Source organism: Rattus norvegicus, chromosome 10, assembly GCF_021556685.1.
Source record: "Rattus norvegicus strain SHRSP/BbbUtx chromosome 10, alternate assembly SHRSP_T2T, whole genome shotgun sequence".
Lineage (NCBI taxonomy): Eukaryota > Metazoa > Chordata > Mammalia > Rodentia > Muridae > Rattus > Rattus norvegicus.
In genome coordinates, this window is record NC_141543.1 from 107,602,420 (window position 1) to 107,628,061 (window position 25,642).

Consider the following 25,642-nt stretch of genomic DNA (forward strand, 5'->3'; position numbering starts at 1 on the left):
CCCAGCAACCACATGGTGGCTCACAACCATCTGTAATGAGATCTGATGCCCTCTTCTGGTGGGTCTGAGGACAGCTACAGTGTACTCATATATAATAAATAAATAAATCTTTAAAAAATTATCAATATAATTTTAATAAGTAATTAATTTAAAAAGTATTGAGGGGTTTATTGTTTTCATGCTGTCTTCACTGATAGTCATTTTTTAAAATAATTTTTAAAAAAGATTTATGTATATGTGTACCAGAAGAGGGCATCAGATCTCATTACAGGTGGTTGTGAGCCACCCTGTGGTTGCTGGGATTTGAACTCAGGGCCTCTGGAAGAGCAGATGGTGCTCTTAACCACTGAGCCATCTCCCCCAAGTCATTTTAGCCCCTAGAGTCCATTTCAGTGTAAGTCTGCTCGTTTCGGGTGCTCAGTGGCATCGGGTGGCTTGCAGCTGCACCGTGAAACAGCAGAAATCTATGACGCCGCCCGCGTGCCACAGTCCAGGCCATCTCTTCCATCATGAAGTGGGTGCTGGGGTCGACACCTCTCTCCCTTCTCACCCTCTTTCTAGGTCCAGCTCTGTCTCTGAGGGGAGAAAATGAACAGAAAGCTCTAGGGTAGTAGATGGGGGGCTCAGAGGTAGCTGGCAGCTGTAAGACTGGGACCATCCAATTGCAGCTTCCAGCAAAGCTGTTCATCAGTAGTTGGGGTTAACTCAGAAGGGGTTGAGATTCCAGCCTGCTGTCTCCTGTCCCTGTTGTCGCAGAAAACTAACCTGAGCTTCCTGAGCCTGTTTTCCTTTCCGTGAAGCGAAGCCCATTGTCTCACTCACACTTTGCAGTTAACTGTAGAATGTGCGATGCCAATGGAGATAGATAACTAATTACTCCAGCGGCAGGGGCATGCATGGCCTCCTTTGGAAGATGTGCAGGTGTATGTGTGCAGGGACAGACACGGCTGGGGGGCCTGCTGACCCTCACCCTTTCTTGCAGCGCCACCCTTAAGTGATGATGTGCCGCCTTCCTCAGCCGTATCCAGCCCTACCCAGCCGGGTCCAGTTTTGTACATGCCATCTGCTGCCGGAGACTCGGTCCCTGTGAGCCCCTCCAGCCCGCATGCCCCTGACCTCAGCGCCGTACGTGCCTGTTGTGGGAGTGAGTGGGTGGGCACCTTGCCTGCCCAGGAGCGAGCTCCTGCCTTTCTTTGCCCCAGGAGCTCGAGGCCCTGCTATTTGTCCTGGGGCCAAGGGCAAGGAGGTGGGGATGTGTCTTCAGAGCTGGCAGTGATCAGCCTCCTGCCACTCCTGTCTGTCAAATCCCTTCTGAGGCGCAGGGGTCCTCGAATGCTTATTGATGCCTGACCTTGGAAGCAGGGTTGGAGGGTGGCCATTCCCCTGTACCCACTGTGCCTGTGCCCATTACCAACCTGTCCTCTTCTGCAGCTCCTCTGTAGGAGCAGTGGCCTGGCCAGTCCACCTCACCTCTGCAGCTCCCCGCCTGGCCCCAGCCGGAAGATCTCAAACCTGGAGGGCCTGGTCTTCCCTGGGGAGGCCAGCCTCGCCCCTGGCAGCTATAAGAAAGCTCCTGGCTGCGAGAGGGAAGACCAGGTCGGGGCGGAGTACCTGAAGAATTTCAAGTGCCAGGTAAAGGACTCAGGGGCAGCAGAGGGTGAGGCCAGTGAACTGCGCCTCTTCTGTGGGACAAGAGCAGCCGAGCCTCGGAGGTTCAAGAGGTAGCACTGCCCTCACCCTCTCAGGGGCTGTTGCTCGCTTTTTCTTTATGAAGCTGTGGTCGCTCTGCCAAAGGCTGCATAGCTTTCCCAGAGCCATTGAGCCAGCCAGTGGGGACAAGATTATCCCCCTTTCCCTTCCAAACTCTAATGCCTAATAAGAGGACAGGACCTGAGGGCCAGGACAGCAGGGGACAAACCTGGGCTTGTTACCTAGGAGAAGGAGCCAACCTCCTGTTCAGGCTAGGAGGCAGAGAAGGGGGCTGGGAGAGGACATATGTATAGAGAAAGCTGGGTGGGGGAGGAGGAAGAGGGAGAAGGAGGGAGAGAAGGAGGAGAGAGTTTTGTGTGGCAGGTGCCCAGCCCTGCCCCTTCTCATCCCTGCTCTATCTCTCCAGTCTCGGTGGACATGGCAAAGTGAGGTGGATACTAGCCTTGGGGCGGCCTGGTTCCACAATCACTTCCTGCTCCCTAATTTTTCTCTCTCAGGCTAAATTAAAACCCCATTCGCTAGAGCCCAGGAGCCAAGAGCAGCCTCTGCTTCAACCCAAACAGGTACAGAGCTCTCCCTCCCATTCTGGCATCACTGTAGCTAGGACAGGCCCAGAGCCCCAGCTAGTATAAGCAAGTGGGTACAGTTTCTCCACAAACTAAGGTAGGACTAAGGGACATCCGACCCCAAATTAGAGAGGGTCGGGGTCAGGCTCTGGAGGCCCCTCCCCCCAGACTTACCCATTCAGCAGGAATGTTTGGGGAGCATCTCACCCCCCCTCTACTGTGAGCCTCAAGGGTAAGGAGCTAACGGCCTTTGGGTTCCGCTGTTCTGCCTATACCCATTCAACAGGATGGGCCTGGGGCAGCTCCCAGGCCTAGAAAGCCCTGGTCCCTTTATCCCTACCTGACCTCTCTCCTAGCCTCTGCAAAAGCTTCTATAGGCAAGCATCCCATTGTCTCTACCCACTCTCGTTGCAGGACGTGCTGGGCATCCTCCCTGTGGGCAGCCCCCTGACTTCCAGCATCTCTTCCAGTATTACCTCCAGCTTGGCAGCCACTCCCCCCAGCCCTGCAGGCACCAGCAGCGCCCCCGGCATGAATGCAAATGCTCTGCCCTTCTACCCAACCAGCGACACGGTAGAGTCGGTCATAGGTAACTAGGCAGGGTTTGTTTGTGAGCCTAGGACTGAACCTGGAGTCAGAGACACAGGGTGTTCTCAAGTGAGACGGGATGAGCATACCACGTACTTTAAACATCAGGCTTGTTGGGGAAGACAATCAGGTCCTCTGAGAAAGGGGAATGAGTTCAACACGGAGGGCCAAAAACAGGTCACGAAACCCCTCAGAAAGTCATGTCATGCAGCCTTAATTCCTTTATGAGGCATCCTCGGGAAGTGAAAGCTTGTGCATTTGTCCTAAGTGCTGACGGTTAGGGCAGTGCTGTGGACTAGTGCGACTTGGGTAGAATGTGTAAAGCCCTGGGTTTGGTCCTCAGCTCCAAGAGATAAAAATCAATGCCCCTTTCCCTCATTGCTTGTGCCCACTTTGTGCCAGGCCCCATGCCAGGCACTGGGGAAGCAAGCAACCCCATCCCTGACTGCTTCTGCTGTCTAGGAGGGAAATTGCACCTTCTCCTAACCAGACCAGTTCCAAAAAGACTGGTCTTTGCAGGTACCTAATGTGTATGGCCCTCAAAGGGCCAGAATGCCAGCCCTGAGAAACTCAGAATGAAACACATGGCCTGACAGAGGAGGCCACACTACTCTTCTGGAACTTGCTATGTAGATGGTGCTGCAGTCTTGAATTCAGTCAAGTTTTCTCCTTGAGATGAGGTCTTGCTATATAGGCTGGCCTTGAACTTCTGGTCCTCTCGTCTCAGCCTTTAGAATTTGGAGATTACTGGCATACCAAACCACACTGGACTGGGTTGGATCTTGATTCCTCCTAGGGGCATCAAAGAAGAGTTCAGAAGAAGGGACACTTGGGCTGGACTGGGCAGGCAGGTGTCTTCAGGGTTGGTGTGGGCTGAAGTGCTAAGCAGAGAAAGGCAAAGGCCAGGACTGAATGAGGTAGTCAGGGCCAGGAAGCCCAGAGCCAAGGGTTTGTATGGTCCTTGGGAGCCCACACTCCAGTCTCTGTCCCTAGAGTCTGCCTTGGATGACCTGGACCTGAATGAGTTTGGAGTAGCAGCCCTGGAGAAGACTTTTGATAACAGCACAGTGCCCCACCCCAGCAACATCACAATCGGTACTGGCCGTGGGTAGGCCAGGACGGCCTGAAGGGTGCCCTGGGGTTTCACCTGTCCCACACGGCTTGCCGGGCCCTCACACAGCCCACCCTCCGGGTCTCTCTTACAGGCGGCAGTTTGTTGCAGAGCTCCGCGCCTGTGAACATCCCTGGCTCCTTAGGCAGCTCAGCCTCCTTCCACTCTGCTTCTCCATCCCCTCCCGTCAGCCTCTCCTCACATTTCCTGCAGCAACCCCAGGGACACTTGAGTCAGTCAGAAAACACATTTTTGGGGACCTCAGCGTCACATGGATCTTTGGGTAAGAAAGGGACTGGATAAGAACCTAGTGCCTTTTAGCAAATTCCTTTGTCTGTTCTGCCCATGACACATCACCCAGCGACAGGTTAGAGCCAGGGCTTCAGGCTGGACACTTTCATCCCGGAACCAGCATGGTTGGACCAGAAGTCAGAAGCCCAGCCTCTGTCTTAGCTTCCTGTTCTGTGGAATGGATGCAGTGGTCAAGTGAGGAGACTGAACATGCATTAGGAGGCTGGCGCCTGCAGAAGCAGTGGCCTCGGACTCCAGGGTGGAGGGAGCTCTTCGGTGCAGTTTTGGTGATCACACTAGAGCAGTTTAGTGAGCAGCGGCCTAGCAAGTACAGAAGTACGCAGAGCGTGTGGTGTGATCCCAGGGCCACACACACCCTTTGTCCAGTTACCCAGAGTTCTAGCAGCTGGTCCCGTCATCACAGATCATCAACAAGCAAGGGAAACAGTAGGAGCAGGCGCACCCAGCCTCAAGCCGTCTTCCTGACAGGGAGAGGATCAGAGACGCACATTAACCTGCCCAGGCTTTGCACTGAGGGGGCCAGAGTCTGAGTGCATTCCAGGCTTAGTGGTGAGGTGTACAGCATGGAGACTAGAGACGAGGCCACCACACTAGAGCAAGGCTGTGGGGAATTTCCCTGTGGCAGCTCATAGACACACAGCACTCACTCAGCAGAGGCCACTGTTGGGGTTGGGGATTTAGCTCAGTGGTAGAGCGCTTGCCTAGCAACCGCAAGGCCCTGGGTTCGGTCCCCAGCTCCGAAAAAAAAAAAAAAAAGAAACAACAACAGCAGAGGGAGGCCACTGCCTTCCACAAACAATTCCCCGACCCTCCCTCGTCCTGCTCTCCAGTCATCTGTACTCCAGAGGATGGAGCCTCTGACGTTCTGGTCAGCCAGCCAGGAACTGACAGCTAGTCCTCAGGATAGGAAGTTAGGAAGTTGTATCCTGTTAAAAGTGAACGCTGTATCTTTCTAACTCCCACATTCTGGAAATGTCCACCTGAGCCCTACCCACTGGCCCTCTCTGTCCCCGGCTGGGTGACTCTCTAGCTCTGCTGTATCGATGCATCATCTCAGCCTCTGCCAGCAGCATACTGAGCGACATGGGTCCATCATAGTAGCTTTTGTGTACAGGTCTCTCCTGGCAGACAGGGTCAGACAGTGCACACTACAGGAGTCATAGCACAATCTCCTTTCCTTCCCCCCTCCCTCTGTCTCCCTCCCGCCCTCCCTCCCTCTCTTTCCTCTCTCAAAATGAAGCACAGAGGTCTCCATGAAGTGTGCACCAATCCATTATCTTCCGTTTTCCCAATGCGCTGATTTTGCTTAGAACAGAAAAGCCTGAAAGTCTGGTTCAGTTAGTGGGGAAGGGAGCAGGTAGAAGTGACTGGAGCGGTGCGTCTGGGGAGAAGGAAGCCAGCGGTAGATAAGGAGGTCGTGAAGCCAGGCTCTGTCCTGGCACCCAGAGAGCTGTGGAAGCTGATGGGAGGGAGGGAGGGAGGCTTCTGGAGTCAGGCTCTCAGACTCCCCTGCCCTGTCAGTGGTTCTCTCTAGGACATTGTCTGTCCTGCCTGGAAAAGAAGGAGATGCCCAGGCCCCTGCTGGTCTAGCCCTCCCATCACGGGAGGCACTGGCTAGTGGCTTTTGTCCTATCTGAACTTGTCAGTTGGGACCCTTTGCCACCTCTCACTGGGATGCAGAGACCTATGCAATAGTCTAACAAGGTACTGTCACAAATTGCTCTTCCACCCAGTCCTAACTCCAAGGCCATGATCAGAATCCCACAGGAAAGGATGCTAAGATTGACAGGGAGTGGCAGATAACACTAAAGTTTAGATCTGACTCAGCCGAGGACACCTTCACACACTCAGCAGTGTTCAGCCAGCCTGTGGCAGCCCATGCAGGGCTGGCCAGGGCCTGGGCCTAAGCCCTGCGCAGCTGATGTTCCTCCCCCCCGGGGCAGGTCTGAACGGGATGAACAGCAGCATCTGGGAGCATTTTGCCTCTGGAAGCTTCTCCCCAGGCACTTCCCCTGCCTTCCTATCAGGGCCAGGGGCTGCTGAGCTGGCCCGGCTTCGGCAAGAGCTAGATGAAGCTAACGGCACCATCAAGCAGTGGGAGGAGTCCTGGAAGCAGGCCAAGCAGGTACCGGGCCCCACGCCCACCTGCAGTACCCAGTGCCTGGTGGCATCAAGCCCGTCCTACACAGCAGGCTTTGGGTGGGGGAAGCAGGGGCTAAAGAACAGAACAAAACTACTTGCCCTCCCCCAACATGGGAGGACTAGTCTGGCCAGTCAGAATGTTATGGTGGCTGGCACTGCAGGCCTGGGACTCCATTTGGGAATTGTTTTTCGAGTGGCCCCAGGACCTCCTGCCTTTCTTTGCTTCTAGATTCTGAGTTAGGCCACCTGTCCAGCTGCCACCAGCTGCCTGGGATGCAGGCTAAGCTGTGAGCCCTGCCTTACGCCCCTGACACCCTATCTTGCTAGGCCTGGCCCCCTTCTCTGAATGTAAAGGGAGGGTCTGCTGAGGTCCTGGAACCTCTCTCCACAGGAAACAGCAGCCTTCTCCCTGACCCTCCCCAGACAGCAGGCCCCATAGCCAGAGTGGCCCACACTGGATCCTGGAGATGCTCTCGGAGGTGGGGAGGGCGAGGGGGCAGGGGCAGGAGGCCATCGTGGTGAGGCGCTGCTACCTATTGGGCCCACAGGCTTGTGATGCCTGGAAGAAGGAAGCCGAGGAGGCCGGAGAGCGGGCCAGTGCAGCTGGAGCAGAGTGTGAGTTGGCCCGGGAGCAGCGGGATGCCCTGGAGCTGCGGGTGAAGAAACTGCAGGAGGAGTTGGAGCGGCTGCACACAGTGCCAGAAGCCCAGACCCTGCCAGCCGCCCCTGACCTGGAGGCGCTCTCCCTCTCCACCCTGTACTCCATCCAGAAGCAACTGCGGGTCCACCTGGAACAAGTGGACAAGGTCAGCCCCAGCAGTCACAAGTATGGGTGGGACACGGTCGTCCTGTGCTTGGGCCTCAGGGAGCCCTGCTAGGCTGACAGTGATGCCATCTGTTGGGAGAGGATGAGGGAAGGAAAAAAGCAGTAAGGGGTGAGGGGCGGTGTCCACAGCTAGTGACCTAAGCTGAGTCACGTGTCCACAGCGCTGTCTCTAGCTCTCCATACTCCAGAAGACATCCAGAAAGGCCAGGCCGTGGTGCCTACTGGTCCCTAGGGGTGATTTGCCTGATAGAAGCAGGAGAGTCTTAGCCATCAGTCCCCTTGGCATGTCCCTGAGCCTCATTGGTTTTTCTTGGGTGCCTAGGGTAAACTCATATGTGACAAGAAGAATTAACCTCTGTCTAACCAAAGTCCTGAGGGTGGGAGCTGGCCCAGCTCCCTCCTCGGGCTGTTAGAGCTGGGGCAGCAGCTGGATCAGGAGCGGAGATGCTCTCACTTGTCGGTGGGACCCTGGGAATGTTGAGCTTTGGGCCTTAACGTTCCTCCTCCTAAGGATGCTAAAGTGAGAGTCAAGAGAGCTACTTGGTCAACTCGGGGCCAAGCAGGTGACAGAGAGCGTCCTAGTAACTGCAGTGTCCTATTCCCCACAGGCTGTGTTCCACATGCAGTCAGTGAAATGCCTTAAGTGTCAGGAGCAGACCCGGACAGTGCTGCCGTGCCAACATGCTGTGCTGTGTGAGCTCTGTGCTGAGGGCAGTGAGTGCCCTGTCTGCCAGCCCGGCCGGGCCCATGCCCTCCAGTCGTGACCCTGCAGACCAGGCCCAGGTGGGCCTAGACCTTTTCACCTAGGACTTTTTAAAGTATATATATGTATGTATGTATGTATGTACGTATGTATGTATATGTATATGATTATGTACATGTATACATTTGTGTGCAGGTGTGCGTGGTGCCAGCGTGTGCACAGTGTCTGTGTGTATATCTGGACATAGATATAGACACACACTTTAAAACAGACTTACCAAGCACTTTTTAAAGAAGAAACTATTTTGCAGTCCTCTCCTGTCCCTTCCCCATCCTTTCTGCTCAAAGACAACGTCCCTCTTTTCCCACTGGCCTTTTGACAGTGAATATGTTTTTGTCTCTTTTTTTAATGTAGGAACTAACTATTTTTAACTTCTTCCTGGGGCCAGAGCAGGGAAGGATGGGAAGCTGGAAGAGTAGGCCGGCTCTGTTCATCCTGCCTTTCCGGGCCAGGGTCTGTCGGCCTGGACTCAGACCCCGACTTCCTAGCTGTGAGGGCTTCAGGCAGGTCTGAAACTCTAAACCAGACTAGCTCCTGAGTTTACCAAATATGTATTTAACTCTGGGGACAGCCACAGAGCAGGAGGCCGAAGCTACAGGCTAGCCCCACTCCCACACCTGGGCCCTTGAAGCTCCTCAAGGGTCAAGGTCTAGTTCTGTCCCTCAGGATCTTGAAGCCTGGGCTTCTCCTTGACCATTTCCTTCTGGAATCCCTACAGTAGCCTCTTTGACCCCACAGTCACTTGTCAGGTTGGCACTGCCCTCACCTGTCCCTGCCTCCTTCCCTCGGGCACACGGCTGTGGAGCCGGCAAGCTCCCTCCCTCTGGCAGCTAGCAGGGCGATTGTTGGGAGGAGTGCAGCGTGAGGACCAAGGGGCACAGGCCCTGCCCTTCTTGCTGGGAGGAGGTAGTATGCATTCCTTGGTGCTCTTTGAGTGCAGCTGACGTACTGCCGTTCTGGGCAGACGCCTGTGTGCATGTGTGTGCGTGCCTGTCTGATGTATATTGTGTTTAGCTTCAATTTTAAAAATTGTTCTGTACAGAGATGCAGTGAATTGGGAAAGCAGAGTGGGCGGAGGGAGGCAGCCCTGCTCCCAGTACTGGGTGTCCAGAGGGCTCGAGAGGGCTTCGAAGAATCCGCCCCAACATAGGCCCCTCCCTTGGGCTCAGCACGAAAGGGCTTTCAATGAATTAAGTGAAAACTTTTTCTTTTTTTACAAAAATGAAAAAAATCAACAAACTTATTGAAAATAAACTATCAACTTGCAGTGGCTTGTTTGTGTGGGGTGGGCCTAAGGATGAGGACATCCAGACTTCCAGGGAGGAGAGAGCTCTGCTTTTGGCCTGTAGAAATGGCTGCTGCTCATTCTGCGGTGTGAAGAGACAGCTGAAGCGGCCTAGAGTCTCTCAGGTGCAAAGGCAGCTCAGGCACCCCCAGGCCATGAAACTCCTGCTCAGCACGTTGACCTGCTGTGAGTGCTTTCCTTATTGATGGTTTCCAAAGAGTGATGGGGTCCTTCACTGTTTTTCTAAGCAGCAGACAAGTAGTCCTGCCTGGGCGGGTAATGTACATGGAAGGAAGGAGGGGGGTGTTACCAAGGAAGTCCCCACCCGAGAACACATCCACATTGGGTGCTCTGCCCGGCCTCCACTAGAGTTGTCGCCTTCTACCTGTCAGTGTGTGCACATTAACTTTCCAGGCCAGAAGCTCTGACTGCCATTGCGTAGGAGACCCTTCACACACACACACTCGCTGTCCCTCCCCACACCACGTTCCTGTCCTGAGCAGCAGCCACAGTAACTGATGTGCCTGCCAGGTGAAACGTTGGGAGTCATAGCTGAGGACCAAGGTAGGTGGCTCTGCATACGTCTGACAGCCCGAGCTTGATGCTGTGCAGGAGACCCAGCTCTTGAAAAGCCAGCACACACATACCGATGACCACTCCAGGTCCACTCGTGTCCTCTCACCTCCATGTAGTACCCATGCCCCCAGGGACAGACAGAGCTGTGATGCGTACTGAGGAGGGACACAGCACCTGGGCCTGCTGTAGGCCAACTATAGATTTTCCGAGGGCAGTGGACAATGTTTTATTTTTATTTTCACTGAGAACATTTCTAGGTGGCAGGTGTTATCTGAGGGAGGAAGGCTCTTCTGTAGACAGCCAAACTCTCCTGTGTGTGGCTCTCCATCTGTGCCTGCCCTCCTTCCTGCCAGCTCTCACCTCAGAGCCAGAGTCTCTTTTTTCCCACTTCCCTCAGTAATGGCCACCCCCTCCCTGCACCAGGGCGGCTTTGACAGAGTCCTCTGAAGTTTGTGCCCACAGCTCTGGTCCTAGTAGTCTGGCCCCACCCCAGTCTCTGGAACTGGCAGTTCTAGAAGGCAGATGGCCCTAGACACTCTGCTAACCTACCAAGGCAGCTTTTCTGGGGCAGGGGGAGGAGCAGAGAGATGTTCCTCTGAACTAGAATACGGCAGAGAACACAGCCGTGGCACAAGAAAGGATAAAGCCTGGTCATGGTGCTCCATCACCAAGGGCTGTTCTGTCGAGAACTCTGGGCCCTCCACCTACTGGTTCTGCCTATGTTACACCAGGATGAAGGGCTTCCCTGCGGCAAGGAAAACCCCAAACTTTCAGGACTCTGGCTTTGCTTCCGCTGCTATGGCTCTGTTGCGGGGGCATGCTGGGAGGCCTGCTTGGCCCGCTGCCTCCTCAGCTTCACAAAGGCCTGGGCCTCGCGATCACCCTTCCGGCTCTCCAGCAGCCGTAAAATCGGATCCCCTGTGGAGAGAACGGTTTGAGGGTCAGACTCTGGGTTAAAAAAGAGTACTGTCCCATTCTTGTGCCAACCTTGAAGAAGCTGGTGGGTATAAGCCAGCAAAATTCACAACATTTATCTCGACAACAAAGGGTTGGAAACACCATGGGCCCTGGGCAGTCCCTTGGCTGCCTGCTTTCTATGAGAGACTAGGGCTACACAGCTAACTTCATGTCTCACCCAGCCTGCTCACTGTAAAAGGCCATCTCTTCAGACTCACCCAGACTCGGGCCGACCACGGGGTGCAGGGTGTGTGAGAGGCAGGCTCTACACAACCTGCCAGTGAGGGAGACTACACCTCACTAGAGAGTTGTGAGAATGGGAGGTACCTACTGGGGTTTCTGTATAAGATGGGGTCCTCACTGGGTCTCAGACTGACAGAGATCCGCCACCTGGTTACCCTGTACTGACAGTGCTGGGCCTACAGGGGTCTGCCACCACACCGGGCCCTCAGGTACTCGGGGCGTCTCACGATGCAGGCAGAGGTACAGGAGCCTTTCTGTCACCGGATTCTGCACTATGTTCCCAGCACAGAGGTCTAGACTCCTCCCTCGTCACAGGGAAACTAATGGGTCTCCCCACAGGAGAAGTCAAAACACTGCCAGAGCTTAAATCTCACTGGTCTCTCCATTAGAGCAGAGCTTGGCTGAAATTCTCAGCAACACGAGCCACAGTGCTTGTTGTAATAGCTTCCTTCTCCCTAGAAGGCTTCTCCCTGGACACCCTGCCAGAGAGCCCAGCCCTGGGACTCAGGCCTACCATTGGGTGCAGGGTATGTGAGAGGCAGGCGCATCTGAGGTGCTTCGCCAGGCTCCACACAGCCTGTCAGTCCAGGTACCCTGCAGAGCGGTAAGAAGGCCTCTCCCTCCAGGTCATCAGCTCCCAGCCTGTCGTGGTCCAGCACAGTGAGCAGGAGGCACGCCCCGTCTTTTTGGCACGGCTCAGCAGGCACCAGGCTGGCAGGGAGTTAGTTGACAGCCTTACCTAAATATGCCATCAACCTTGCCCCCTCCAACATGTAGAGTAACCCCTTGCTGAGAAGAGGCATATGGCGGCTGGATCTCTACCACATGGTGTAGCACCCACTCTGATCCCGGGCATTTACAAGGGGTCTTGTGGCCTCAGGCCCATTTTCAACAAAGAACAGGCACCCAGGCATCTTGGATACAGCATCCTTCCCTGGATGCCTCTGGCTTCAACATATGGAAACCCACCCCTCCCCCCAGGGAAGCAAAGTCTCATCCCAGGGGTCCTTAAAGCCCATCTCAGGGGCTCCTTATAGCACAGGGTAACCAGGGAGGGACAGGAGAGACTGAGGGAAGGGTCGGGTCCTACTCACAATTCAAAGGTCTCATCAAAGAGCGGGTGAAGTTCCTTCTTGTGCTTCTGGGTCTCCCGGGGAGCCAGCTCAGGGAATTCATGTCTGGGTTCCAGTGTCAGCTGAACAAAGGGGTCACTGGAACCTAGCGAGGGGCCCAGGGCAGGGTTGCTGACCGAATTCCAGCCATCACTGTGTTCCCCCTCCCGCCTCCCAAAGCAATAGGGTGGCTCCATCCTGAGAGCTGGAAGATATGTGCTCAAAGCTCCTGCTGAACCTCTAGGGGCAGTGGGGAGAGGCTCTGGGCAGCCTCTACTCACCATTGGAGTCAAGGGGCAGCAGGCTGGAGGCACTGAGCAGCTCCACGTGCAGCTTCTGCTCAGAGGCTCGATAGGACGCCTTGACCGTGACTGCACCCAGCCTCTCAGAAGTGGTTTCCGCCTGGCACGGGATCGTGCATTAGGGATCAGCCGGAGAGGGAGTGGAGCCAGGCCCACTGTGACCCTCAGTGGGTCAGGGACAGGGGGGGCTTCTCACCTGCTGTTGGATCCGGCTACGGAAGTACTTCTGGATGAGCTCCCGGCTGGAGGCTGCCTGCAGCTCCAGGTCGCTCTGCAGAGCCTGGAATGACATATCTTCATGCCACCCTATGCCCATGCTGCAGTCAGGCACTCAGAGAGGGTAAAGTGTGGCTCTGCCATAGGCAGTGCTGGAGCCATGGGATTAGGGGGGTGCACCGGAAGACCCCGAGGCAGAGGCACCAGATGCTCTGCTTTGGAAGTCTAATCTCCCTAATGTGGGCATGCAGGGACCCTGTGCTTTGAAGGACACCACATTCAGATTATCTATTTTTTTTTTTGCCACAATTACAAGATCTGTAATAATTCTGGATAAGAGACCCAACTTTTTTCAGTGCGCTTGGTTTCGTGAATTACGGAACTAGTCTGGGTACAGGTGAATACACAAAGTAGGCCCGCTGCCCTGGCCTCAGGACTAGGGGCTTCATCAAAAGACCCTAGCAAGGTCCCGCCTTGTTCATCCCAATGCTCATTCCCGGCACTGCTCAGGAAGAGTGCTCTTACCAGGAAGGTGTCTGTGTGCAGGGCCTCTGGTGGTAGACCACAGCCCTCAGCATGGAAGCAGATCTCCAGGTTCTGGGGAAGAGAGGAGAGGTGACACAAGACAGGCACCCTAGGGTGGCTATTCTCACGGCTGGTACAATTACCTGGAGGGCGACCTTCAGCCTGCTAGAAGCCAGTGACGAGTTACGATGGGAAGCCGCCGCCTCCACCAGCACGGTAAGTGTGTGGGTCCACAGTAGAGTCAGGAGGCTGGCCGGAGGCAGACGGGAGGCAGACACAGGACAGAGGGACGGGAGGAAACAAAGATGTTCTTCAGAAAGGGGAGGCCTCAGGAACCCAGGTTCACCCTCCCTCCCCTGAGTTAGAGCTGGCAGGTGGTGTTCAAAGGAAAGGTTGCTTTCCAGAGAGTAAAGGGGGCCAGGCCAAGGGAGTCACAATTCCATCCAAGGTGCCTCTCAACGGCAGTGGGACCACAGGACACCAGCAAACCATCAGAGCGAGGGGAGAAGAACTAGACCAACATAAGTGGCCACTGTGCTCCAGGTACTGCTCTAGATCTAGGTTTCTGAGCGAAGCTATCTAGGAAAGTAAGTTCCTTCTGCTTATGTGGGGGAAACAGAACAGAACCAACCAACCAATGTTCAATAAATGGCGTGATAAAAAATGAAGGAGCCCAACTCCAGGAGCCCCACTTTCTGTTCAGTAGATGGGCAGAACTCTAGGAGGGAGATCTGGCTGCCCAACAAGGCTTTCACACGGGGACAGGTGAGGCTCTGGGCCAGCACAGCCCTGCTCTCAGCTCCTCATGTGGCCCATCCACTCCTCACCTTGAAGCCGCTAAAGAGGAATTAAGTAAGAAGCTGGAGCCTGAACCCAGGTACCCAGAGCCTACAGTGTCAACATCCCAACCAGAAGCCTCCCCCAGGCTCCGCCCCAGCCCCCACCCTGGACTGTGGGCCTGGATCACGAAGAGGAAGGAGAAGCAGTCAGGGGCCCTCAAGATGGGCCGAGGCCTGGAGGGATGCAGGAAAGGCTCACTGTGCTCAGAATAAAAAGGACCTTTAAGGAAAGCAGTGACCTTCTGTCCCTGAAGCTGGTTCCATCCTCCAAGGAAGTCACCAAAGGGACCCCCAGCATGCTGCTGACTCGTGAGCACTGAGGCCTTGGAGACCTGGGGGCTGAGGGTGGTGCAGACCAGGTGCTGCTGGATACCTGCTGAAGTTCTCCTGGACCAGGTTGGTGTTCATGTAACAAAGCTTCACCTCCAGGAATTTCATCAGGGGCAGAATGGCCTTTGAGAGAGAGCAGGAAGGACGTAAGACTCCTCAGCTCTATTTCAGTCCTGACCTCACCCGGTTGTCCCCTTCCCCTGGTAACGGAACAAAGCTAGCGTTTGTGTGCTCGTTAGAAGAGCATCTGCCCTGGTTGCTCTCTGCCTCCCGTCTTCCTATCCTCTTGCCCTGTCTGTCTGCTCTGACTGCACCTCAGCCTGCTCCACACAAGCCTCCCCAGGACCTCTTCCCATCCCACCAGCGCGTTCTCCCTGCAGGCGCTGGCACAGATCCTTTTCCTGCTTCCTGTGGGTGGTGACTCAGCTGTCACACTCGGGATAAGGCTTTCCCTGACCACTATCAAACCCTACAACACTGACGTTCCCCAGCCCAGCCCCTTCTCTGCTTTATTTTCCCTTTAGCCCTTATTATCCAGTGCGCTACGTAAGCGTGTATACAAGCGTGCACAAGACTGCACGCGTGTTCATCGTCACAGTTATTTCGGCACTTGGCTATCTTGTATTTCCTCAGAGCAGCAGCCCTAGGGAAACAGGACTTTTGGTCACACCGACTTAGGAGCAATGCTTGAGTCAGTGTTTGGAACTGAAAAGTGTTCCCTTGGTGTTCGATGAATTAGAGGACAACTTCCCCCCTAAGCAATCAGGAGCACAGTGACACGTGAGGAGTGGGGGTCAGCAGGCTGGCATCTCAGCAGGGCAGCAGAGATGATGGGCGTTGTAAAGGGCGGGTTCCTGGACCTGCTGGGTTACAAAACCGAGCTGGGCCTCCCACACCCTCTATCACTGCTAGGGGAGCCCACACCATGAATGAGGATGCTGCGGAAGCCCGGCGACATCGCACGCGGCTCAAGGTTGAGGGACTGATCTCTCACCACCTCAGAGCCTTCAACTCCTGTCTACCCGGACTCCTATCAACCCCAGACACAGAGTTGGCCTAGAGGTGAAGGTCAACCAACAGGACAGTTACTCACATCCTCAGGCAGAATCGACCCCTTGGCATCGATGAGCTTCTGGATGTGTGTGGCAATGCCCACTTCCAACTGGGACACAAGGCAGGGAGACCACAGGAGATGGAATGAGTCAGGGGAACCCAGAGAGTTGGCTTCAGGCTTGAGTTCAGGCTCTTGGGAGAGACATCAGCTCAGGTCCTGCTGAGGAACAGTCCCCGGGGAATCAGACCTTACCTGCTCTGCCAGAGTACGGACACCGGTACGGATCTCGTGGCCCAGCCCGGCCAAGGCGCCCTGCAGCTGAGCGTGTAGCGTGTTCTGCAGCTGCCCCTGCTCCAGCACAGCCCCGACCCGCTGCTCCAATGCCTCCCATGCCAGTTGGGTGGGCAGCTTGTCGATGATCAACCGTAGTCGCTCCACATTATTTACCACCACGCACAGCTGGGGACAGTCATGGGCACAGAGAGAGGCAGGCTTCAGAACCGCAAGCACCAAGACAAGCAGATCCACCCTTACCCTGGCCAGCCCCTCAGCCGCCGGCTCTTACCATGTCAGCTGCCTGGCTCTGGTCCTTCTGAACCGCAGACAGCTCTCGGGCCCGGGCCTTTATAAGGCTGCAGTAGACCAGGGCCAGCCGGCAGGTGTCCTAGGGCAGGAGGGAGGACAGCGGATGGACCGATGGGCCGGGCTTTCAGAATGAGTGAGTAGAGGAGTCTCAGGAACTTTAAATTCAGGGCACAAGCTATGTTGGTAGTAGCTAGTAGTTTGAGAGTCTGGGAGGAAGCAGGTAGGGCAGGAGGGAGGCCCTCCCGATGGAAGGGAGGGATGTTGTACCTCCACGAACTTGACCGTGATCATGAAGGCCTCCTCTGGGTCTGGCCAGTCCAGCTGCCGGGCAGTGTGGCTAATTTGGGCAAAGCAGGTAGACAGATCCACAGCAGAAGTGCTATGCTTGGTCAGTTCACCCAGGGGTACCAGCTGGGGAAAGGGAAATGCTTAGAAAAGAAGGCTCGGAGCAGGCAGGTCAAAGTCCGTGCTACCACAATCAAACACAGAGCTGAGTAGAGGCTCCAGGGAGGGCAGAAGCAAGGCGCAGGCCACTGTGCCTCACCCTATAGGACACCCTAGGCTCAGGGAAGCCCTACTGAGCCTGAGGATACCAGGAGACCATACTGTGCACCCAGCTGACCTGACCAATACCCAGATGAGATGATCAGAGACATTATAGACTTCTACCAGCCAGGAGGTCCCAGAAGGGAACCCAACCATACTCTCCCAAACCTAGGGCCCCCGCCTGTACCGAGTCCATCTGTACGGCTCGCTGCACCCGCTCCAGGGCAACGCTATAGGTCCTCTGCAGCCAGGAAGGGATGGCTGACTGAAACCAGCGGTGGAAACCATCCAGGGCCAGGACTTCATGGCTGGGGAGAACAGAGGCTTAGCCTGTGGAAGGTGCAGGCTGGCCCCGGGCTGAGGCCCTTGTTAGTCAACCTTTTCCCACCTGAGTGCCTGAGTCCACCTTCAAGGCCACTTGTTGCTCACCTGTCTGAGGGGCCCAGCTGGCAGAACTCCCTCAGGCTGACATAGAGCTGAAACAGACTCTCTCCAACATCTGGAGAAACAAGGTCGCCGACCGCCGCCGTGTGGTCCTGTACCCTCTTGGCCACCTGTGAGGGATAGCTCGTTGGGCAGGGCTCTGGAGCTGGGCGGAGGGACGCTACCTAGAGATGGCAGAGGGTCTCACCAGCCATTGCAGCTCCAGGAAGGCCATGGTGAACAGGTCTATCTTGAGGACACTGGAAGAAAGGCAGCATGTGTGACAATGGCACCCACCAGGGTCCCACAGGCCCATCAGTTCCAGGCCCATAATTGCTCACTTGTGAAAAATCTTGTTCCATGTGCGACGGCACTGGTACAGATCACCCATAACGTCCTGTACCAGGCTCAGCAAGGCCTTGCCAGCCTCCAAGATGCCCTGGGAAGGATAGAGGCGTTTGAGCAGGGTTCCAGGGACAGACACTACCTACCCACGTCCAACCCCCTGCTTCAGCATCTACCTGTACCATCGGCTGGTGGTGTTGCTGCATCAGGTGAAACCATTCAACTGTGCCCATCTGTTGGAAGACGGGCAGGGAGAAGGATGGGTGACTGGGCTAAGGTACATGCCTCTACCCCCACCCCAGAGGAGACGCCTACCCGCAGGGCTTCGGAAACCAGCTGGGGCAGTGGGGCACTGTCTGGGCACAGTTCTCCAAAGGCCTTCATCTTGCACATCTGGACCAAGACTCTGGAAGACAGAGGGCTCCGTCCAGGGGTCTGCAACCCTACTCCTACCCAACTGGCCTTCTTGATCCCTCCCTGCAGGTGCCACCCCTGCACACTCAGAACTTTTGTTAGCCACTCAGGGTAGCCACTGACCTGAGGAGGGACTGCAGCCTGGACGGGGAGTCAGAGACAGACAGGGGAAAGACGGAGCGGAACTTCCGGATGAGGGAGAGGCCATAGGCCAACAGGGATGTGAAGGAGGTGGCCAACTCCTCCCGCTGCAAAGCCAGGAAGATGTTACAGGGCCACGTCACCCCAGAGCCCTGCCTACCCAGCTTACACTAGTCACCTGTTCCGCTTTGAGTCGGCCCTGGATCCACTGGTACTCTATGCTGGTGATGGGGTGCAGGAGGCAGCTGCTAGGGAACTCCAGGCTCTGGTAGAGGCGGCTGTAGGCCAACCACTGCCTGCAGAGACAGGAAGACCTCGGTGGGAACAACTTCCTGCCTGATTAGCCAGTTGAAGCTGAAGGCCAGTGAGACTCACGGGGTCTCTTAATTTCTGCAGATGCTTTTCAAGTTGCCTGGCTGTTTTTGTTTGTTTGTTTGTTGTTTTTTGAGACAGGGTCTCTCTACATGTCTCTGGCTGTCCTGGAATTCACTTTGTGTCCTTAAACTCACAGAGATCTGCCTGCCTGTGCTCTCCAGGTACTGGGATTACAGATTTGCACCACCAAACCGGCCTTACTGGACTCTCAAATTGTGCTTTGTATGGATAAACCCTTCCCAGTGAAGGGTGAAGCACGAAGCACGCCTTTAATTCTCCAACTTGGGAGGCACAGGCAGGTAGATTTCTTTGCCTTAGAAGTCAGCCTGGGGGCTGGGGATTTAGCTCAGTGGTAGAGCGCTTACCTAGGAAGCGCAAGGCCCTGGGTTCGGTCCCCAGCTCCGAAAAAAAAAAAAAAAAGAACCAGAAGTCAGCCTGGTCTACATAGCATGTTCTAGACCAGCCAGGGCTACATACAGAGACCTCGTCTGGAACATCAACAAAAGCAAAACCAAAACTGAAAAAAAAAAAAAAGTCATTTTTGGGGCTAGTAAGACTCCTCGGGTAAGAGTGCTTGCACCAATTGGGGCTGGAGAGATGGCCCAACAGTTAAGAGCACTGCTGCTCTCCCCGAAGTTTGGTTCCCAGCGACCACATCAAGGGGCTCGTAACCAAGTGCAGCTAAGGCTACAGAGGATCCAGCACCCTCTTCCGGCTGGTGAGGAACCTGCACACATGTGTTATATGATCACACAGACACAGATGCACAAATAAAATGATTCTTTTTTTTTGGGGGGGGGGTTCTTTTTTTTCGGAGCTGGGGACTGAACCCAGGGCCTTGAGCTTGCTAGGCAAGCGCTCTACCACTGAGCTAAATCCCCAATCCCTTTTTAAGTCTTTTTTACATTTATATATTTTTTTTTCTTTTTTCTTTTTTTCAGAGCTGGGGACCGAACCCAGGTCCTTGCGCTTCCTAGGCAAGCGCTCTACCACTGAGCTAAATCCCTAACCCCATAAAATGATTCTTAAAAAATTTTCAGGGCGTTTGTGAATGTTCCCACACATGTACGTGAAGGCGTGCATATAAATGTGTGCATATGTGTGAAGGCCAGAGGTCAAAGGTCTTCCTCAATCAGTCCTGAAGTTCTCCAATTCCCCTAGGCTCCTATCTCTGCCACCACCACCCCAGCCCAAACCCCGGGCTGGGATTTCAGGCACGCCAAGCCACAGCCTGCCGGGGTACTGGGGACTGAACTCAGATTCTAATGTTTTCACCAAAGCACTTTACTGAGTGAAATCACTAACTCACTAGATGATGACCTTGAACTCCTGATCCTCCTGCCTCTACCTCCCAAGTGCTCAGACTACAGGAGTGAGCCATCATGCCCGGAGAAAACTTCGGGGTCTCTTGTTTCTTTTGAAAAGTCAGATTTAGAGACTCAAGTCTCGTGCACAGGGCAATCCTCAGCCAGAAGTTCCCTTAGGTGTGTAACGGGAGACCTGACAGGGGTGATTGGCTAAGTGAGGTTACAGTGAAAGCAGGGACCAACCAGGGATAGGTGGAGGTGTCTCCTGGGACAGATACTACTCGCATGAAATGCCTGGATCCCGAAAGGGAAGCTGGCCTGTTACTGGATGACATTTCACTCGCCTCAGGACACCTATGTGCCTGAGTCCAGAAGATACACAATCACTCTCCTTTCTCCACCAGTTTCTCGATCTATGACCGACCCACAGCCAGGCCCTGGGTGGCATTCTGCTCTTCCTCCTCCCGCCCAGCACCCAGCTGGGACTTCTCTTGCCTACACCACACAGACCGGCATGCCAGTCATTCCTGAGCGGCCCTTCTTGGCATTCCCAGAAGCTGACATAGTCCAGGGGACATGATGGCCCTCGACAGACTTGTCACTTCTAGAGTTGTTTTCTTCTTTGAGACAGTTTCACTGTGTAGCCCAGGATGGCCTCATACTTGCTGTAATTCTCCTGCCTCAGCCTTTAGAAGGCTGGATTGATTACAGACGTGTACCGCCAAGTCATTTAGTATCGACTGATGGGTGTCAACTATTTGCTGCCCGGAGCCTATGGCTTTGGGAAATGGAGTGCAGCAGAGGCAAGGACTTGAGAGATAGAGACAAGGTCAGTGAGTGACCTGGGGGTCTGGGGATTTGCTCTGAAAAGAAGGACACAGTACCCTTCTCTGTTGGACACGCAATTCCAGCACTCCTAGTGCATGCATAGGACAGCTAGAATCAGTTGTGCACAAAATCTCCAGATTTGAAAGTGTGTTAATGGACTCCAAACTTAAAAAAAAGAAAACACAGCTTGGACCCCAGAGCACACTCTGGAGAGTCGTGCTTTGAGCCGCCAGCCTGGAGGTGGGCGGGGCAGGGCACAGAGGTCTCCTCGGGATTCTGAGCGGGGTTAGTGTACTCACGCCATGGACTGGTGGAAGTCTGACAGGTCCTTCTGGGTGGCGTGGAGAAAGAGGATGGTGACGGCCTGGGGACTCAGCGATGCGTCCCAGGAGGTACCGCCGGCCTAAGAGAAATAGTAGATGCGTCTCAGGACCTGACAAGTGGCCCTGGTGGTACCCGGCTCGGAAAGACAGCCATACCTGGTGCTGTGTGACTTCATGGGACACCAGCTGCTGCAGTAGGTGAAAGTGTACAGTGTAGCTGGGCTGGGAGCGGCTGGCCACCGTGGCTCTCTGTAAGGAGGTCAGCAGGCTATTGGTGAAGCCCTATGCCAGGTACAGCCAGTTCTCCCCAACCCAGGAAGGCCACCAATCAAGGATGATGGAGCCACTAGCCCAGGCTCTGGACCTACCCGCTTGTGAATGAATTGGAACTGCAGGTGACACTGGCCGCGGTCTGGGTAGGTCTCTGTGCAGGGCTCTAGCGGGAACCACTGATCCTCTCGGCAGCGCAGGTCCTGAACAAGCGAGACATGAGGTGATGCGCATCAGGATGTGCAGAGCTGAGGCAGAGACAGGTCAGCAGTCAGGGCAGCACCCAGCTTGGGTTGGGTCAGCTCCTGTCTTTGCCTCTGTCCTGGCCCCTCCCCCCTGGCTCTCACCTGCAATCTTAGCATCACATTCCCCAGAAAGTCGTCCTGGCCTTTATCCTTCCGAGCTTCTTTAAAGATCCTGTTTTCAGGCAGATTTGGTGAGGGTTCGGCCACCTGGGCACGCAAGGGCAGAGCCTGCCTTCCAGAAACCGGGGTGCACATGGAAGGGCGGGGGGGGGGGGACCTTCCTCCCTATGAGTCTGCCACACTCACCTCCTGAGCCCATGCAGGTCTGTGAGCTCCCCGAGCTTGTGCCTGACAGACTCCACAGTGTCCAGGTCCCTGGAGGCCAGAGGTTTTAGCAAGGGGGCAGAGAAGGGGCCTGTGACCTCACAAGTTTGGTCCCTCCTCCCCAGGGTCAGGCCTGCCACTCACCACATGTCCAGGTGAAAGCTTGCGTTAGTTATATCCTCAAACTCCCTTTAGGGAAAAAAGAACATGTATGCTTAAGAACCTTCGCAGGGTAGGTTACCCGGTGCACATCCATGTCAGACCAGACCAGACCATCCCCAATATCACCCACTATGAAGTTGTAGCCCCTTCCTGCCTACTTCCTCCCTCCCTTTTGTTTTCTTTTTTTGTTTGTTTGTTTGGTTGGTTTGGTTTGGTTTTTCCAGACGCGGTTTCTCTGAGTAGCCCTGGCTGTCCTGGAACTCGCTCTGTAGACCAGGCTAGCCTCTCGACCTGTCCTCCTGCCCCTGCCTCCTGAGTGCTGAGGTGAAAGGTGTGTGACACCAGTGCCCGGCTGGCTTTTTCCTCCCTTTTTATTTTTTTCTCATGGGAGCAGGATCTCACTATGTAGCCTTGGCTCATCTGGGACTCAACTATGTAGACAAGGCTGGCCTTGAACTCACAGAGATCTACTTACCTCTCCCTCCCAAGTGCTGTGATTTAAAAATCAGCTAGCATGGCTCCTCCTTCCTAAATGCCTAAACTACTCTACCTTTTTCAAGGAAGGGCTGCGGTGTCGCCTGGCCACCACTCACCCGGAGCAGCCAACTCTGCCTCCTTCAGTACTATAGAGCGTACTTAGTGACGTGGCAGGGTCTTGCCACATAGCCTAGGTTAGTCTTGAACTTGCCATCTTTCTGCCTTACCCTTGAGTGCTAGGGTTACAGGTATGTGTCACTACATCGGGCAGGTATGTGTTTGACATTTACGTCACGGGTCCGTCCTACGAGGATGAGTCTCCCTCCGGCTCCTCCTGAGAACTAAGGACTAAGCCGTGTCTGTGTCTCTTGATCCAGAAAGATCAATGATCCAATTATCTAGAGAAACCTTATAGAGGGTGGCTGGGACAGGGCCACGTACAAGATAAAGGTCTCGTCCCAGACGGGATTAAGTGTCTGGGTCTTGACTTGGGTGCGATGGGTCTCCTCTTCAGGGATGGTGTGCCTCACCACAGCCTTCTGCCGACGCCGGGACACAGGGCTGCCCTCCGGCACACCAACCTTCTGCTCGATGCCCAGCAGGCAATAGGGGTCGCTGAACCCTAGGAAGGAGTGAGAGACGAGACTCCAGAGAGTTAGCCAGCTTCCCTTGGGATCCCATGAGCCTCAGTGGGGCCCAGCCTCCTCCTGAGACAGCCAGAATAAGGTCCCCCGAAACTCAGCAGCTAAGTGCAGGAGGCTAGCAGCTGGGGGGATCTTTGGAAGAACTCTGGAGAAGACTTCAAGGCCGGACTATGAGAGGAGAGGTCATCTGGGGCACCTTAACCACTCACCGCTGACATCCTTGCCCAGAATGCCCTTGGCCTGTTTCACTGTTGCCTTCAGACAAAATATTGGCTTCTGTAGGGATGGGAGGAGGGCTTGCCTGAGTTCCTGAGAGGACCGTGCTCCTTCCTTGCCCAGGACGACTGGAGGGGGGGCAGTTTACCTCAAGCTCCCTGACACGCTGTAGCATCTGCTGGTGCTCCTCGGGCTGCACCTGGAAAGCCTGCAGGGGCAGAGGTGTGGGAGGCTTGGGACACAAGATGGTGGGAAGGGAGGGCTGAGCCTGGCGGGAGGGTAGAGGCTGGGTTTACCTCCTGCAGATAGCACAGCAGTTCCGAGGCCTCCTTCACATGGTTGGGCTCTGGCTGACCCAGGCGGTGCAGGACGGTATAGAGGGCTTCCTCATACAGCAGGTCCCGCTGAGACATAGCAGGGTCATCATTACCCAGCAGTCCTCCCCAAGACCCTCACCTCAGGCCCAGAGAAAGGGACAAAGTGGCAGATGAGGTTGAGACCCAGTGTGATCTCTACCGGGCTGCTGCATCCTCAGACTCTGGGGCTGAGGGGCCTCCCCCAGAGAGGCTGTAGAGCTGCTTCCCACATCCCCACACTCTCCCAACCCCTCCCCTTACCTCCTCCGGGGAGAAGTGGTGGGATTGAACCTGGACCTAGGAGCAAGGCGGAAAGACACCGTGTCCCTGGAGGCCTTTCCAGCCAGGCAGGAAGCCTATGCCTTAGATAGTGGAACCCCAGCACCTCAGCCTCTGGGCCCCCGATGTCCCTCACCTGTTCCAACATGAGGCTCCCTGAAGGGCAAACCCCTGGGCCATCTTGCTCATCCCCTGTACTGCCATGCCTGAGGTCCATGGGTGTTCAGCTGACCCAGCTGTGGGCTCTCTAGCACCTGCCCCCCCTTCCTTCCCCAGAGGAAACAGCAGTGCTTATCAGACGGCCACCCGCTCCTCACCCCAGCAGCGGAAGTGAGGCCTAGTAGCAGAGGTGGGCGAGTTGGGGGAAACAGCCGGCAGGTCTCCGGTGGCTCAGAGGGGGTCCCTAAGTAACCTAGGTAACCTACAGTCATTAAAGATAGTTTCATGGAGCTGGAACCTTCAAAGCTAGAGGAACAGGAAGGGCCTGAGGTACAGGTCCACCAAAGAGAAAGGGACTAGAGAAGCCCACCGTGGCTCAGAGAACACTTGGTGGACCTCTCTGCCCACCTACAAGGGTATGCCCAGGGCCATAGAGGGCAAGTGGGTGGGGAGAGACAGCCCGCCTCTCACCTCTAAGCCCCAAGACTACTGAGCACCCCAGGTTGGCTCTTCACCCCTCCTGTAGTCACTCCTACCTCCGGGGTGGCTTGGGGCGGTGGATCCTGCAGGTCTCTGACCCTGCGGCGCCTTATCTTGACGGCCTGGCGCAAGAGTGGAGGGCGCCGCTGGGGGTGGGAGAGGTGTGTCGCCATGGTGGTTGGCTCTGCCCTTCACTCCGCCACCCCCCAGCTGCCGGGTGGAAACAAGGAAGCCGCAGGGTGATGCAAAGAGCCCCAGGGTACACTCTGCCGAGGAGGGTGGAGGGATGGAAGGGTTAGGGTGTCACTGCCTTGGCGGGGCCTTCTCCAGGTTCCCAGCAACTCCCTTCAGCCTTGATCCCTGCCAGATCTTCCTCAGCCAGGAGAAAGTGGACCCAGTGGGCCGGCAAGCCCCACCTACTCTCCCACAGAGGCTCTGGGGAGAGTCCAGAGCTCCTGGACAGGCTAAGGCAGCTGCCTGCCTCAACTATGCCTGGGCCAAAGTAGCCAGCCGAGATCTGTGGCGTTCTCACCCTAGGGTTTTCTGAATGGGCACCAGATCTGGGTCAGGGTGGGGCAGGCTCAGGGCGGTGGCTCCGGAGAGGCTAGAAACAAGAGGCGTTCCTCAGCCAATTGCTCAGCCTGCTCCACCCCACAGGTGACATTCCAGGAAAGGACAGAACTGCTTTGTGTTAGCCAGGGATGGGGAGAAGGGACATGAAGCCCAGCCCTACCACTGACATCAGGTCAGGGTACTTCACTAGCCCTGAGGCCCCCGGGGGTGGTGGCAGAAGAGGTGGCGAGGCCTTGGAGCAGCCTTTGCACATGGGAGCATTTTGGTCAGGAGAGGACACTGCGGCACTGGAATCTCCCACAGCTCTTTGGCTCACTTCGAGCGGGGTGCGGGGTACAGGTCGGCTAAAGACTTTGCTTTATTCCCACGGTAGGTCGTCTTCTTTAGGTAAGGCAGCATGGAGGCACACACCATGGTAGCCAGCCCAGCAACTCTCCCTCACATTAGTCCTGGCATGCCTTGCTCAGGAGGGGATTGGAAGCAGCAGATGGGACACAGGCCTCTCTCCTGTCCCCCGCTGGCAGTGTGTGGCACACGCACCATCCCAGACAGGTGTGGTGCCTCTGTTAAGGAGACTGAGAGCCACACGAACACTCTTAAGACTCAGTGAGGAGGAAGCTGGCTTCTAGCTCCGCCCCCAGCAGCCACCTCACCCTGGTCACCACACAGGAGTCAAGTGAGCATCCAGTCACTTCATTTTTTTTACTATTTCA

General features: G+C 55.4%; 2 protein-coding genes across 11 annotated transcripts in view; one reads left to right on the forward strand and one right to left on the reverse strand.

The window, feature by feature from the left end:
* Positions 1 to 9,285, forward strand: part of Unk (unk zinc finger) — a 30,294-nt gene extending 21,009 nt beyond the window's left edge. The window contains 9 exon segments of one of the 6 annotated variants that reach the window (NM_001430241.1): positions 983 to 1,125; positions 1,432 to 1,632; positions 2,208 to 2,273; positions 2,691 to 2,865; positions 3,858 to 3,959; positions 4,070 to 4,258; positions 6,231 to 6,412; positions 6,978 to 7,235; positions 7,864 to 9,285. In NM_001430241.1, the coding sequence (NP_001417170.1) occupies positions 983 to 1,125; positions 1,432 to 1,632; positions 2,208 to 2,273; positions 2,691 to 2,865; positions 3,858 to 3,959; positions 4,070 to 4,258; positions 6,231 to 6,412; positions 6,978 to 7,235; positions 7,864 to 8,019 (1,472 nt within the window). In that variant the 3' untranslated portion in view covers positions 8,020 to 9,285. 6 annotated transcript variants of the gene reach the window in all.
* An 804-nt stretch (positions 9,286 to 10,089) lies between these two features.
* Unc13d (unc-13 homolog D) lies at positions 10,090 to 25,023 on the reverse strand. Of its 5 annotated transcripts, XM_087569655.1 has the most exons (33): positions 24,889 to 25,023; positions 24,413 to 24,622; positions 23,700 to 23,735; positions 23,379 to 23,486; positions 23,231 to 23,290; positions 23,076 to 23,142; positions 22,664 to 22,844; positions 21,728 to 21,772; positions 21,566 to 21,634; positions 21,362 to 21,431; positions 21,113 to 21,217; positions 20,901 to 20,993; positions 20,721 to 20,824; positions 18,090 to 18,207; positions 17,894 to 18,018; positions 17,672 to 17,762; positions 17,533 to 17,589; positions 17,353 to 17,450; positions 17,220 to 17,271; positions 17,018 to 17,142; positions 16,776 to 16,896; positions 16,310 to 16,453; positions 16,023 to 16,121; positions 15,710 to 15,916; positions 15,497 to 15,565; positions 14,447 to 14,526; positions 13,378 to 13,483; positions 13,235 to 13,306; positions 12,690 to 12,773; positions 12,473 to 12,593; positions 12,174 to 12,297; positions 11,594 to 11,790; positions 10,090 to 10,797 (listed from the first exon to the last, which is right to left on the reverse strand). In XM_087569655.1, exons 2-33 carry the CDS (start codon positions 24,527 to 24,529, stop codon positions 10,676 to 10,678), a joined length of 3,267 nt encoding a protein of 1,088 aa, XP_087425781.1. In that variant the 5' UTR covers positions 24,530 to 24,622; positions 24,889 to 25,023; the 3' UTR covers positions 10,090 to 10,675.
* Positions 25,024 to 25,642: the final 619 nt, after the last annotated feature.